This window comes from Apaloderma vittatum, unplaced genomic scaffold (assembly GCF_000703405.1).
Source record: "Apaloderma vittatum isolate BGI_N311 unplaced genomic scaffold, ASM70340v1 scaffold7076, whole genome shotgun sequence".
Taxonomy (NCBI): Eukaryota; Metazoa; Chordata; class Aves; order Trogoniformes; family Trogonidae; genus Apaloderma; species Apaloderma vittatum.
This window is the reverse complement of record NW_009723311.1, coordinates 78379-93170: the sequence shown is the minus strand read 5'-3', so window position 1 is coordinate 93170 and position 14792 is coordinate 78379. Positions and strand designations below refer to the sequence as shown.

The 14792-nt window shown below is 45.0% G+C and overlaps 1 protein-coding gene across 1 annotated transcript in view; it reads right to left on the bottom strand.

The window, feature by feature from the left end:
* The window catches only part of LOC104275951 (tetraspanin-4-like), a gene marked incomplete at its 3' end in the record, with an annotated part of 16378 nt that extends 9415 nt beyond the window's left edge, over positions 1-6963 (bottom strand). The window contains exons 1-2 of the mRNA XM_009872065.1: positions 6907-6963; positions 4703-4906 (exon numbers count right to left, since the gene is read on the bottom strand). Coding sequence (XP_009870367.1) covers positions 4703-4906; positions 6907-6963 — 261 coding nt within the window. The remainder of the gene's footprint in view (positions 1-4702; positions 4907-6906) is intronic.
* Positions 6964-14792: the final 7829 nt, after the last annotated feature.

Here is a 14792-nt window from a genome sequence, read left to right as displayed (position 1 = left end):
GGCTTTTTTAGGCCTTAAAGGCTACATAAAACTAGACTCTACCTCTCTTGATTGGATTATTGGCCATGTTGCACACTGGAATTAAGAGGAGAAGAACATAGTTTTCTACCAAACCACTGGAGTAAAGAGGAAAAAAAAAAGCGTCACAAAATCAGAGGGTGAAATCGGATGGTTCCTGTGGATCTTACTTGCTTCTAGGACATGGTTTATTTTTTATGTCGCAAGTGTCTGGAAACAGTATCTGTGCTGTAACAACCAGACAGACGTCAAAATCCTTCCTTCACGAAGGGCCTGATACTGGTTTTACCAGGGACCATGATTTCCTGAACCAAAAGAAAGGGCTTCTATTTGAAAAAATTTGCATTAGACTCTGTTCACACGCCCCTTAGGGCAGCTTCTCCGAAAGTCCTGTTTCCCAGTTACGTGAAGGTACCACTGCAGTTGGGCTGATGGGCTCAGCTGGGGCAGCCTGCAGTGGAGCTCAGGGAAACAAGCTAATTGGGCCAAGTAGGCACTTTCAGTAAAATAAAAATTGAGACCTAACTTTGCTTTGGGATATTTATTTACCATCGGGACACAATACATGTGATGAAAGATACCAAAACTGTCATTACTATTATGGAAACAGGGACTCAATACTTGGTAGTGGTCACTGCAGCGCAAAGACATGTTCCGCTGTAATCGGAGCAAGGTGACAAAGGAGCCAACTCGAGATTTTGACAATTTGGGTTTGCTCCACAGCTCTCCCACAGTCTCCCCGTGCAATCTATGCGAAGCGTGTAGTTTCACTTTGCTGCAGCTCCCCATCTGTCTAACGAGGATAATAATACTTCCCATTCGTCTTAGCTATTTAGATGGGAAGCTCTGCTGGTCAGGGACCTATCTCCTCCGACCAGGAGTTTCATACAGAATGAGCATCCTCATCTCAGGGGCTGCCTGCAGGGGATACTGTAATACAGATAATAAATAACACAATCCATCGTGATTTGGTGGCTAGAGATGAGATTCCATGGACTATCCATGGAATAATGACCTTTTCCAGTGCTAAACAGGTATGAAAGGCAGAGAATTTGGGCAATTCAGCCCCTCAAATATAGATCGTAAGCGATTTATGACAACTATCGATGGAAGTCCATAAACTGATTTTCCCAAGTCTGACTCTTAGCTTAACTACCACCTGTTCAGGCCAGGGCCCAGCCCATCAGAACAAAGCTGCCACCTTCTCATTACAGCAGAGCTCGCAGCAGAGGGACCTCTGTTACACAGTCCTGAGCAACAAGAATAGCAGAAATGCCAAAGGAACCTACGTGAGGCAAGGAAGCATTGTTCGCCTGCTTCGCTCATCGATCCGCAGCTACGTTCAGTGCAGGATTATATATGCCAGGTTGTACACTTATTTCAAGAACTGCAAGCTGCTCTCATTTCCCTAGGGAGCTCTAACGGTGGAAAAGTTTATCTTCTTTCATGTTGCAGCTGGAGCAAAGAAGAATCATTACAAATACCCGTTCTTTGTTCACTGATAGAATGACAGCGGCACAGCTCACCCTGTGTGTTTTTGCAGAATGCATGCGATGGTTGAGGTTTTCTTTTTTCTCCACACTGTTTTCATTTTTTCTAGTCCTCTGAATGTACAGAAATAGGAATGGACCGGTTTCATAACAGATTAATGGGGCTCGTCCTGGCTATGCATCACCACTGAGTAAAGAATGTCGGCCGACTCCTCAGCTGGTGGACACCAGGTAAGGCATTTCGAGTCAGTAAAACTCACAATCAATGACCTCTCTTCTGAGAGCTAACTGGGATCAGTCCTGAGTACTGCACACAGTTATTCAAAAATCTCATTTACAAATTAAACTTCTCTTCTGCTTTTGACCTCCTTTCTCCATGTGTCCTCTGCTGCTTAAAACAGCTCATCTGTCCTCCCTCCTTTCACCAGCCGTGGCGAGTGCAATTACGTGGCTGTATTACGTATCTGTATTACGTGGCTGGTAAGCAATTACCAGCATTTAGTTATTCAAAAATCTCATTTACAAATTAAACTTCTCTTCTGCTTTTGACCTCCTTTCTCCATGTGTCCTCTGCTGCTTAAAACAGCTCATCTGTCCTCCCTCCTTTCACCAGCCGTGGTGAGCGCCAGAGGTAAGCAATTATCAGCATTTACACCTAATACCACAGCAGCCCGATACCAGAGGGCTTACAAGGTTTGCTCTGACAACTCCATACAAATGTTGTATTGGGAGAACACAGAGATACCAGATCCGACTCTCATCTGCTCTGCAACCCAGTGTATGAAACACAAACAGATTGAAATGTCTCTTCAATGCTGTTCATTTCTTACTGACTCAGGCAAGCTCCTCAGGAAACCTCACCCTCCATCCCATCAGCAAACAGCAGCACCGCTCACAAGGCAAGATCATACACAAACATCCCGCGGTGCCCAACACCGCAGAAAAATCTGCTCCTCCGACATGGGTGGGTTGAGCTAGTAGTTCTTCCAGTTCCCCCTCAGTCCATCCTAGGATCCCAGCGGTGTTCAGGGCCTCCTGCAATACCTCCAGTGTCTTCCTCAAACCATCCATCCCAGCACACTGTCCCAACTGCCCCCTTCCCCAACTTCCAACTACCACACCTTTTCCTCTTTCTTCTAGTTTCAGGAAGCACAACAAAGCCATGGGCTAAGTGGTGGCCTGGGAGGCACAGCACAGAGTGTAAGGACTTGATCCTGTGGTGGCTGTTAAACACAGTGCGTGGCATCTACATGGAAGGTTTCCAACCCTTAGTAGCCCTCCCTTTACAACTTAGATGGTAACTCCTAGCACATCCGAGCCACAGTGAAACAGTCCTCTGAAAAAGCAGTAAGAGAAGGGGCATTCTCAGGGATGAGTAACAAAAACCAAAGGTATTTTGGGAAGAGGTTATTTTCATTTTGGCAGAACACAGTGTCAGGAACACTTGTGAAACAAGAAAAGGATGAAGAGATGTAGCAACTGCACAGCCTAAGAACAGCCTTGGCTTCATACTCAGTAAATTCTTTCATTCAAGCATGTATTTTGCTATCTGTGTTACTTAGAAAAATGGGAGGTGGCCAAAACCGAATGCCTCGGCCCTGAACTTCAAAGCAGTGTTTAAAACACTGGCCAAATAGAACCAGTTTGTTAAAGGAGAGACTAAGAACAAGCCTACGTGATAGGCTCCCAGAAACAGAATCTTCTACCACCATCCATTCCCCTTCCAAACAGACAGACTCGACAGAAGAACTCACAGGAGCTCACAAATCTCCCTGCTATTTAATCAGGGTAAGTAAATACCAATGCATGTTGTGGAAAGCTACTCGAGACTAAAAAAAACCCCAAATGTAACACTGACTAATGAAACTTTATTTCAGCCCTCTGTAGTTGGGCTCATTCAGAATTAAAGTAGGTGTAATCAGCTCTAACATAACTCAGTTTTGAAGAAAATTGAGTAAAACAGAAGTCATGCTGAATAGCTACAGTACACAGAGGTCACCAATAGGCAGACAAAGCAAAACACTAGTACCAAATCAGATCACGCTTCCCAGCTCTCCCATGCAAAGAGTTCCTAAATGAATTTGGATTCCTTTACATTACTTAATTCGATCCATCGAGTACAGCCCTTACATTGTGCATCGAAGGGCATTAGACTCCGAGTACTGTGCAGGTGTGTTAGGAGAAGCAGCACCCACAAAAGCTTGTATCCCCCTCCCCAGGGGTTGCCTGAGCACATCCACGCTGGCTGCGGCAAGGAGAGCTGATCGAGGGAGACTCTGGCCTTGCCAGAAGGAGACACGAGAGCCAACAAACCAGGTAAAGAGGCTGAAACTCTGCCAGTATCAAGACTGACTGCCCAATCCGGACACGTATGACACCGCTCATCGCTGGTCATGCCTGAGCTAGGACTTGAATCAAAAAAACACAAAAGAGGTGATTAATTTTGCACCCTGTAGACTCCTGCTGCATTGGCATTGAAGCTATAATCCACTAATTACAGCTGCCTGGCCAGACAGTTCCTCTACAAAGTGGGAATTTTGTAAGATTGTTAAAATTGTCAGAGACTTTCAGTCTCAGATTCTGACTTCAGCCTTCTCAGTGTAAATTGCCATTCTCAAAATTGCCTTAATTTCCACTTACATTTCATTTATTTCATTTTAGTTTCAAGCCACCTACATCCTAAATAGTCTTTACTAGCCCAGACTGACTAGTCCTGACTTTTACTGGTTAAAAATCAGCAGAAACAGCCAATTAAGACAGGAGGCTGGAAAGGGTCCTCTGCTGAGGCTTGGAATCTCACAGTAACTTCTTCACAATGGTTCCTACCTACATTGATCTTTCTGCCCAGGACTTCAGATCATCAGTCCTCCCAGGGTACATATTTGCAATAGGTGCCAAAGCTGAGTAACAAGTAATTCAAGGATACACTGGAAAAAAAAAAAGCCTTCACAAGCCTCACCCTCTTCTCTGAAGAGTACAAGGAAACTCACCCCACCACTAACCAATCCCTTCTTGCAGGTCTCATCCCACAAAAGCACGATCAGGACTGATCTAGCAGCTCCTTAGAGTTATCAAAGACTGATTCAGACCTGACTCCATGTCCAGTGAGCCACTTCTGTCGAAGGAGAGGGCACTGAGCACCAACACCTGAAGACACTTAAAACACTGCAACAGCGTAGCGCCTTCATACTCACACTCAGCAGGAGGCACTTGTTTTCTTTGATGGCGCCTATGCAGCCCACGAAGCCAATGATCATGACGAACGTCCCCGTAACGATCAGTAGGTTGGCAGCTGACAGGGACGGGAAAGAAGAGGAGAGGGTGGCAAAGTTCCCTTGGGTAACAGCCAGCCAGATGCCTACTCCAAGGATTCCACAGCCTCCCAACTGGAAAAATAAAGAGAAACAAAGACATTCAGTTATTGCATCCAAACAATCCCAGGTATAAATCCATTACCAATACGGCAGCAGGAGAATGTGATTGCTGAGGTAAACCAGCAGTCACACCTCACCAGAAATGATCTCTCCCTATGGCACTTTCAGCAGGGAAAACAGACTAAGAAGAAAGAAAAAAAATATAATGTAGAGGGGGAACTCTTCAGTGAGATGTAACTCTCCAGAAAAAGTCCCAGATATCTTAAATGCAAGACACAACTTCCAATAGAAAGTCTCTTCCTCTCTAGTGAAAAAGCAAACACCGAGTAAAGGAGAAATTCTCCAACATTCAGGTCTCAGAGGGACTGAAAAGAAACCACATCCTATTTAGGTACCTCAGAGAGTTTCCCAGAATGGCTGAAGCATTTTGGATGCCCTGTTCTTCCCATCCCAACACACCACCTGCCCTCCCTGGCATCTGCCATCAATAAATCTTGCCAGAGTCTCCCCTGGTAGGACACCTCACACTTCTTTTTAGTTCGTGTCCAAGGCCTCGGCAGCAAGAGAGTGTTGAGAATGTAAAGACCAGAAAAGGAGGGAGAACAGGTCATAACATAAAAAAAACCCCAAACCGATGTCTACTCCTAATGTGGCCACTGGTTTGGTCATTCGGTCCTCAGAAAAGAATTTGGCTGGTTTAGGAAAAGTTTGGGAGAGAAGCAGGAGCGCATTCCCCCTCTCCCCGCCCTCCAGCGTGTGAGCAAGGAGAAGGGAGGATGCCAGAACAGGCAGCAGTCACCACGAAACCATAAAATCTACAATTATTATATACACAGGAACTTTTAAAAAACACAAACATTTATAAGCATGCTGCTTATAATTACGAGAAAGCCCGCAGAATTGTAACAATCTGAGTAAAGCTGAGCAATTAAATAGAATTGAACCAAAGGGGATTTTGCATTATTATACAGTCACACAGCAGAGCATCACTTAGGTCTCTTTTTCTCCTGCTCTCCCTTCAAAATAACCAATTTTTACTGAGTTTTATAATTGCACTTTATTATCCGAATCAATTAAAGGCTAGGGAAGAAATTGTGCTCACAGAGTAGGAAGCCAGCCATAGGAGCATATCAATTAAATGTCTGCATAAAGTGGATGAACATAAGGCAGCTCCTGAACCAGGGAAGGAAAAGGAGACAGAGCTAATCCTGGGGCAGAGCTAAGCCTCAGAAATCGAACACAGGAGAGAAACACAAAAGGCAAAGCAATTTTTTTTACACTAATTGCTAAGGTTGCCTCTGCCTGTCCCCGAATTCCCCCTCGCTAAGGGACAACAGAGGCAGGACTCCTCCCTCCAGCTGCAAACCAGTCTGGTTTGCTCCGATCTAAGGCGCCAAACTGGCTCTCACTGTAAGGTACCCCCGAGAGAAGGCAGGCTCCGGGGACTCAAACCATCGCATTCGGCAGCTTCTTCACACACAGGCATCGCACACCGTCACGCCCACCCCTGGGCAAGGTGCCCTCCGCCAGCCCCACGGAGGGACAGTCCGTGCCCTGATCACACGCACCGGGTATTTCTCGTCCTCTATGCCCACTTACGGATCGTGACCTTTACGGTGGTTTAAAAGGATTGAAGAATAACCAGGGGAGGGGGGAAGAATACTTAAAGAAGGTAACCCAGAGAAAAACAGTCAGGGTCATTGATCCTGCTCTGGGAGGGGGGTTGGATGATCTTTTGAGGTTCCTACCAACTCCCAACATTCCGTGATTCTGTGATTGAGGGGACAGAAACAAAAGCTCTTAGCATGTCCCAAGGAAACTGTTTGTGGGCTGGGAGGCGGCTCTCACCAAGGATGCTGCTGTGTTCAGGAAAGGCAAGAGCTGCTTGTCTGCTCCTCCACTGCCCATTAAATTCTTTCCAATACACATGGCATAATGCTCGGGACATTGTTGCCCTTGGGACATTTGATTCCAGCGCCTTCTCCCTCCAAAGTCATTCCTGTCTGCGGAAACTAGGAACTCACCAGTGGCACAACACATCCCAAATCCAGGCGAAACGCTGTGACTATGGCTGTAGCCATTTCGATCAGGGCTGAGTATTTTAGGTCAGCAGGAGCAGCTCACTACGTTGCCTTTGATTCAGAGATGCTCCAGCATACATCGGGCTCTCTAGCAGCTCATTACCTTCCTGTTTTTGAAGAGATAATGCACAGCTCTTCCCCAGGTTGATTAACCAAACCCTGAAATGCACAAAGGGATCCTCTGAGCATTAAACTATTGGGCTCAAACTGGATTTCACAAAGTGCTGCCTAGGACCTGCCAGCACACGCTGCTGAGGGCTGCTCCACCTGAGCTCAGCCCTGTTCCTTTTCCCACACCCCTAAATCTCCTGCACGACACTCAAGCACCTGGTTAAGGAAATACTTAAGGGAACCAAGACCCACCAAAGTGAGCCACAGGAACCTTTCCAACAACAGCAGACTATTTGCTGTTCCCAAACACTCAAAAGGCGGAACAGCAGCATAATTCCCAGCCCAAGATCCAGGGATCGGAGGGATCATGTTTACTTATTCTGGATGAGAGCAAAGAGAAAACCGTTGTAGCCTGTTTCAATTTCTCTGTCTTGGTGTTTAAGGAGCTACTAAGTTACAGTTACTTAGTTATTTATGACATTCCCTTTCCTCCACTTTTTCTCTTCTTACCCCATCGCCAACCCCCAGTCCTTGTTTGTGCCAAACAGTCAGCAGCAAATGAGACGGTAAGTTCTGACAGCTTGCAGGGCTTGCCGAGATGTGAAATTAAACAAAAAGAAAACCATTAATATGGCTACTGTTGACAATTCAGGTGCTTCCATGCAAACAGTGAAGTTGTCGTGGTTAAAAGAGAAAATCCTGAACTAAAAAGCTTGAACCTGATCTATTGGCAGCCAAATATGAGCCTATATTGATTCCATATGGTGAGTGCAGGGCTGACTTTTTAAAAAAGAGTAACCCAGATCCTCCTCAAAGATGTCAAGCTACTAACAAAAGTATTTCTTTTAATTCCCTTGTGAAACGTTTACCGTGTTATTTCCCTAACGGTTCATGAGAATCCACTCTCGTGCAAGTAAGGCAGGCCATGGCAAAACCTGAAACTCAACACAGCTTCCTCTAACATTTTTTTTTCTCCAAGACATTGTTATGTATTTTTCGGAAATCTTTTCTTTTAAGGCCAAACCTGCAGGTCAGCAGAAGAGGCCAACTCACAGCCCTAAGACTAAGGAGATTTAGGTAAACTGTCTGTTCCAGGACATGCTGGAGTGTAAATCTCAGATCGGCTCTTCAGTACATTTGTGGCCACGGTACAAAACCCTGAGCACAAAGACACAAGCGGAGGGTACTTCGCAACTCCTGGACTTTGCAACCAGCTGTGGAAGAAGCAGTTTCTCCTGCTCAAGACAAATTGCTCGCACGCATTTATACAGCGGAGTCGAGCAGCGAAGCGAGCGGCTTACTCCAAAAGCACAGATTCAACCTGTCTCTCCTTCCCCAAGAGACACACAGACACGTGCGTGCTCACTCTCTTGCCAGAAAAGCCGCCTACGGAATTAGATCCTCCAAATTGTTCTAATGGGCTAGGAAATAAATTATTCAGCCTTCGGTGCATACGCTTAGAACTGATCTTACAGTATGGTAAACAAAGTAATCCCGAACAGCCTCAGATATACGCGTGTTGCTGGAGGAAGTTATTCTGAAGTTACAGCCATGCACTTAAAATACTGCAGGAGAAACTGCCTCATTGTTCATGATAATGGTGTTGGTGTCTTTAAGTGGGTTTTTTATTGGCTTTATTACACGGAAAATCCATCTAATCGAGGTTACTCATATTGTATCCTATTAGGACCTACCAGTCATACTCCTCTTTTAGATAACAAAAATTGCTGGTGGATTCAAACATACACCGGTAACAGAATCCAAGTGGGAGGTACGACTAGTAGTTTTGTAGTTAAACTCGCTCACTTGGAGGGGTTTTTCTCCCCGGTCTCCACCTCTTTACAGCAGAAGAGCTTTCTCAATCCCACTTGCAGATGCCACCACACAGGTGGACACTTTAGCAGAGCTCACTACACTAGTAGTATCACCTCAGTGTAGCACAAGTTGCATTTCTGTTGCCAGTCAGAGGCCTGAAATTTAACAAAGGTGGGTAGAAATTTAACAAAGAAAGGGTGGTATAACATCTAGTCCCTTGGATTTTAGGAATTTAAATGTAGAACTGAAGCACATTTCTACCCTTGGTGCACTGAGGCTTTAGGACTCTGCAGCGCAGAGCTGAAGGAGACAGAATTGCTGAGATTGAAAAAGACCTTTAAGATCATCGAGTCCCATTGGTACACGCAAATCTCAGCCAAAATGGTCACAATCTGAGTGTGTCCCTCTAGCAACAATTTAGAGGGAACTAGGGGAAAAATACTTGAAAAAAGATTAGTAGGAACGGCATTGGCGAGAGCGAAGAGGCAGGAACAGCAGCAGTCCATAAATGCCAACACGGAATGCGGAAGGTGAATAGAAGATCATAATTCATTTTTCTTGAGATAAAATAAAGCTAGAGGTTATTTGGTCTGCAGGTTGAAAAGCAATAAAAGCAGGTACTTTTCACAAAACATTTCATTAAATTCTGGAATTCATTGCCAAAGAGTCTTGTGGATGTCAAAATATAAGCAGGTTCAAAAAGGGATTACACAGATCAGATGAGGGCAAGATATTCTAGCATTTATCAAAAATTATATTTTGCATGCAGCCCTTGCAGGGGAAGACCTTAAACCATTAATTGGAGCAGCTGGTAAAAATGTCCTTTTCTAATGTTCTCTCTAAGCATCCCTGAGCAACCATGACCAAAAATAGGGTACTCAGCTAGAGGAAACTTTTTCTACATTACGGGCATTTGTACATTGTCCTTACTTCACCCTCTTCCCCTCCCTAGTTTTAATGTTCACTTACCATTTGAATTTTTAATTTATTTTTTTTTTGCTTGCTTCCTTTGCTTGGCATCGGCCTATTTTCAGAGACAGGGTTAAAGGTACAGACAATAATCCAAGAGTACTTTCCACCCCACACGTCTCTAGCACCTTGACTGTCAGGCTGGCTGTGTCAGCACAGGCCCCTGAAGGAGTCTTTTCAGTGAAGAAAACAACGAAGGGCAGAAAAGTCTCCAGGAATCTACTGAGTGCTGGGACAGAGCTCAGAAGTCTGTTGAGACTTGGCATTTCAACAGTGGGGTACCTAATGAGAAGGAAGAAAAGAGAAGGGAAAAAAAAGAGAAAACAAACCCAAGCCTGCAGTCTGCAAAGCTCCTCCGTAAAAGGGAACAACTCAGAGCTCCTCATCTACTTCAGCGGGGCTCCCGGTCACAGTGCTGCTCAGGCACACACACCCGGGCTCGGCTCCACCCAGCAGACAGACATCATGCCCCAGAAATTGCACAGCTCAGACAGCTGCTGCTCTACACCCAACGCTTTCCTTCGGAACAAAATCTCACTGCGGTACAGTCCCTGAAGCCAAAATTTTATTTTGTTCTGGTGTCATTTAGTTCCACTTTCAAACTCCTTCACTAATACCTCTATGACTGACAGGCAGAGGCTTTAAGAGCAGGCAGCTGAGCAAAGCACAGAGCATTTCAGCTGCCAGCCTCTTCAGCTCCGTGTATCAGCAGCGAAAAATTTAAAGCTCTACCAAGCCAGTTGTTTGGGCTTGCAAATTTTCATTTTGCTAAAAAATTACTTTCAAATGCAAAAACCTCATCTTGCAAAGACGCACGCAAGATGATCTTACATGTAGGCAAGCAGCAGGCAGGTGCCTGCAGGGGTTGCAGGCCTACGGGTCCCACTGATGTCAACCAGCAAGAGCTGAGGAACAGCGGCCAAGGATCAGGCCCGAGTGTCGTGCTAGATTTTTCTTATGAATTCGTTACCATGCTGCCTGCCTCTCCTTTGCAAACCACCGAGGCATCTCCTTTACAAGCCACACGTGCAACACAATGCAGAGCGCTTGACAGCATGTCAGAATAGATGCGTTGCCCTGTCTTCCACAGAAGGGATCTTGAACCCAATACCCTGCATGACAGGCAAGCAACTGCTACGCACACACAGGTAGCCACGGGCTACAAGACGAACTCGTGTTCTGCCTGCCAGCGTGACATCCCGGGCTTCGTACCCTCACTGCCCTCTGGCTGCCCTATAGTCTTGTCACAGGTCCAAAAAACCACACTTCAGTAGCTCCTGTTGTCGCTTTCCTTCCTTTTAGACACTTCTCTCCTACAAACACGCTTTGGGTTAGGATATTCCACCCTGAGTGTGAGCCTAACAAATACCAAGGGTGTTTTTATCGAGCCCAGAAAGTCCACCAACAGGACTTCAGAGCCCTGTGTGGGCAAAGAAGGGCGTTCATTTTCATACTGTCAATAATGGAAATGTAGAAAATGCTACTTTTTCAGTCACCCTGCTGAGGCTTGAGCCTGAAGAGCTTAAGCCTTAAGAAATCCATTATTCTTTCCCAGTTGAGTTCCACCACTCAATTGCAGTCTCATACAACTAAAGTAAATTTGGGACAATTGAAGATGTCAAAAGACAGAATATCATGCTGACACCCCGCTAATGGAACAGTGAATAAAAAGTCATTCAGCTAATCCCTGCTGTTCCATGAGTAGTATTCTCCCACGTACTTGCTCCTCTAAATCATAGTTCTCTATCAACTACAGTTACAGAAGAATGGAACTACCACATTTATGAGTTAATGCACTCAGTCAAAAAGGGATGCTTTCCTTTCATGGGCTCAAAATTCATTGAAACACCTAAAACGTGTGCTCAGTCGCATCCTTATCCAGCAAAGCGTTTAGAGCACGAATTTAATTGCCACTGGCTTAAATTAGTCACTTTGGTAGTGCACTCAATTGCCCCGTATTGCAAAGTCGTCACTGAGGATGCAAAAATTTGCAGAACTGGAACAGGTGAGGATGACCTACAGAGGCAGCACTGCTGATAAAAGATTACACACGATCATGGAATATTCAAGAACGGTGATTCTCAGTGTCGTTGGGAAACTTGCCAAAACTCTAATTCAAATTAAGAATTATGAGTAAAGTACTGAGAAAATGACAACTCGCTGAAACGCAGAGCAAATGCGGGAGTTAGAAGAGGGAAAGGGATGAATACACAGCAACAGAAAGAATATGTCTCTTTTCAGGTTCTACTTTTAATTGCTGCCAAATGGAAAGTGTTAAAGCTTTTTCATCTGCTCCTCAAATGTAATTTCTAAATCCACCTGGGATGACTGTAATGAAATCGATACAGCTGTAAAGCGGAACACATGCACGAGGTCTGGAATTGGAATCCACCAAATGAAGTTCAATCTTGTGATAAAGAAGCAGAAATGGAAGAAAACTGGGTGTGCTCTGGGGGGCCCTGCTCTGTCTCATCTGTAAAACAATACACAACTTTATTGTAGCATAAACTGGCAAAAGTCCAGCTCTGGAGTTCTTGACATCATTTTAGCCACCTGTGGTCACATACATAGCATAAACACTTAAAACAACAGAAGCAAATGAAATGATAAAGCTTGGTCCTTTGTGCAACACAAAACCTGTGATTTCTGTAAAGGGGACTTTTGACAAAGAATTATACCTAAACAATTTGGTGATATGCTGAGAGGAACTCAGGATAATGAGCATCAAATAATGACTCCAGAGACCACAGCGCAGTTCCCTGGGTTACCACAGATTTCTTGCATTGGATAAAAATCCAAATTATTTGGTGTCTTCAGTGGTTTCTCTTCCCTAGAGGCACTGGATGGGTTTAGAGTAAGAGGCAGTGAAATAATAAGATGATAGGGGTCATACAAAAAGCAAAGACAAATAAACAGGTTTCTTAAGGAGTACTAAGATGATAGAGATCATCTTTCTATTTCCTATTACTCAAAAAGTTTTTAGGCCACGTGCTAACAGGCCCAGCCTTCAGAAAAAAAAAAAAAAAAAGCATTTTCCTATTGCATGTTTAATCCATCCATAGAGGCATGTAGATAGCACAAGGCTGGTTGCTATAGGAACATCCATAGTGAATATAGGTACTATAGTTGAAATGCAAAATTAGTTGTGCATCTAAGAAAGAAAAGTGCTGATACTGTGAAAATAAATGACAACAGCTAGAGCTGATACCCTCCCTCACATAAGCTTTTGAAAAATACGAGTCTCGACTGTATAAACCAATATTTGATTAAACAGTCTGAACGAATACTCTACACAATGAGCCCCGGCAGAAGCTGAACTTAGCTCTGGAAGTTGATTCAGACCCCAAGTCTCGTCTCTGGTTTCAGTCCTGGAATGGAAGGCCGGGGGCTTTTACTGACACGTTTGGCTCTTTACGCCCTGAGGCTGATTTTAAGAACATCCTTCCCCCAGGTCCCAAACTGCACTGAAGACTCCACTGTGATCACGGCTAATGTGCCTGACGGAGACCTTTGCAAAGAGAAATCGGTTTTCCTTGCAAGCTTACAGTCTACATGCTAGATGAGGCCTCCTTCAGTTCCTCAGTAGCAGCTCAGCTCTGGACATTCTCCCCTCTGGTTCGCCTTTCTGAAGTCCCCTCAGCAGGCATAACAGTGTCCCCAGCGATAGATCCAGAGCCACCAGCAAACGCTGCTCGGGAACCCCCAGCTGAGAGGCTGGAGGGGAGGGTGAGTGGGAACACCAGCAGTACAGCACTCCCTGCCCTCGGTCCCGTCACAGCGGCTGTCCCTGCAACCTGCTCGCTCTCCCCAGGGGCTGCCAACACATGAGGACAGACAAATCTCACATCTTAATGGCAGGAAACGCCATCCCACTATTCCCCAAGGCCCTCCCCAAACAGCACAGGGCTCTGGGGCTGACTTCTAGCACCAGGGGGAGGCGCTGGGGCCTCACGAAGAGAAGCATGTAATCAGAGACTGGTTCAGATCATTTCAACACCACTTCCCACTTTCTCCTATCTGGATTTTCCCTCTCCAGCATGAGCCTCTCTGCCACTTTTCTCAGTGCAAACCTATGCAACTTAACCCGTTGACTGCCACAAGAGCTCACAACCAAAATGAACACTCACCATCTTAATAACAATAGTTCTTTCCCGTAGTCTTTTTTAAACAGTCCCATCAATACGCAACTCACATGGTCGCAGGAAGGGTTTCTACCACGTTCAGTATTGATCCCCAATCAATAACAGACTTGTGAGCCATCATCACGCCCTAACGACAAGCAGCCTCACGTCGCGGAGCTCATCTTCTTTCACCTAACGCCGTTAGAAAGCGGAGCAAAATGCATTCTGAATCTTTTATGGATTCCTTCTAACGAGCTGTTAATAATATTTGTACAAGCAAACAAAGTATTTGCTACCATCGCAATCGCCTGCCAGTACCACGGGAGCAGTCCCTTGTAACAAACCCAGCGTTGTGACTGGAACAGCATCGCTCACTTCAATAGTTCAAATGCCTTGTCAAGAAAACTATTCTAATTGGGTGGGAGTACAACAGAAAGCAAAGATTATTCCCTTGTTTTATGTTCGCAATTTTTAATGATTGTTTATTTATATTAGGCTTTGCTATGCAATAGCACATCTGAGGCTTTTCTGCACTCTTACTAGTTCTATTTATACAAAATTGCCTGTATCCCAAGCCACTTCCAAGCATGGGCAGTATGCCATCAGTAATGAATGCCACCTCAAATAATCTTTTTTGCTGTGTTAGTTATCCCCAAAGGAAGCACTACAGTCCTTTCTTATCACCAAATATCTGCTGTGGAAGCATTCCAGATGCTTTGGAATAAATACATTTATTTAACGAGATCTGTGATCACTAGCTTCACTGCAACGTACAGATAAGAGAGCCCACAGCATCCCTTGCTTTCACGTTTT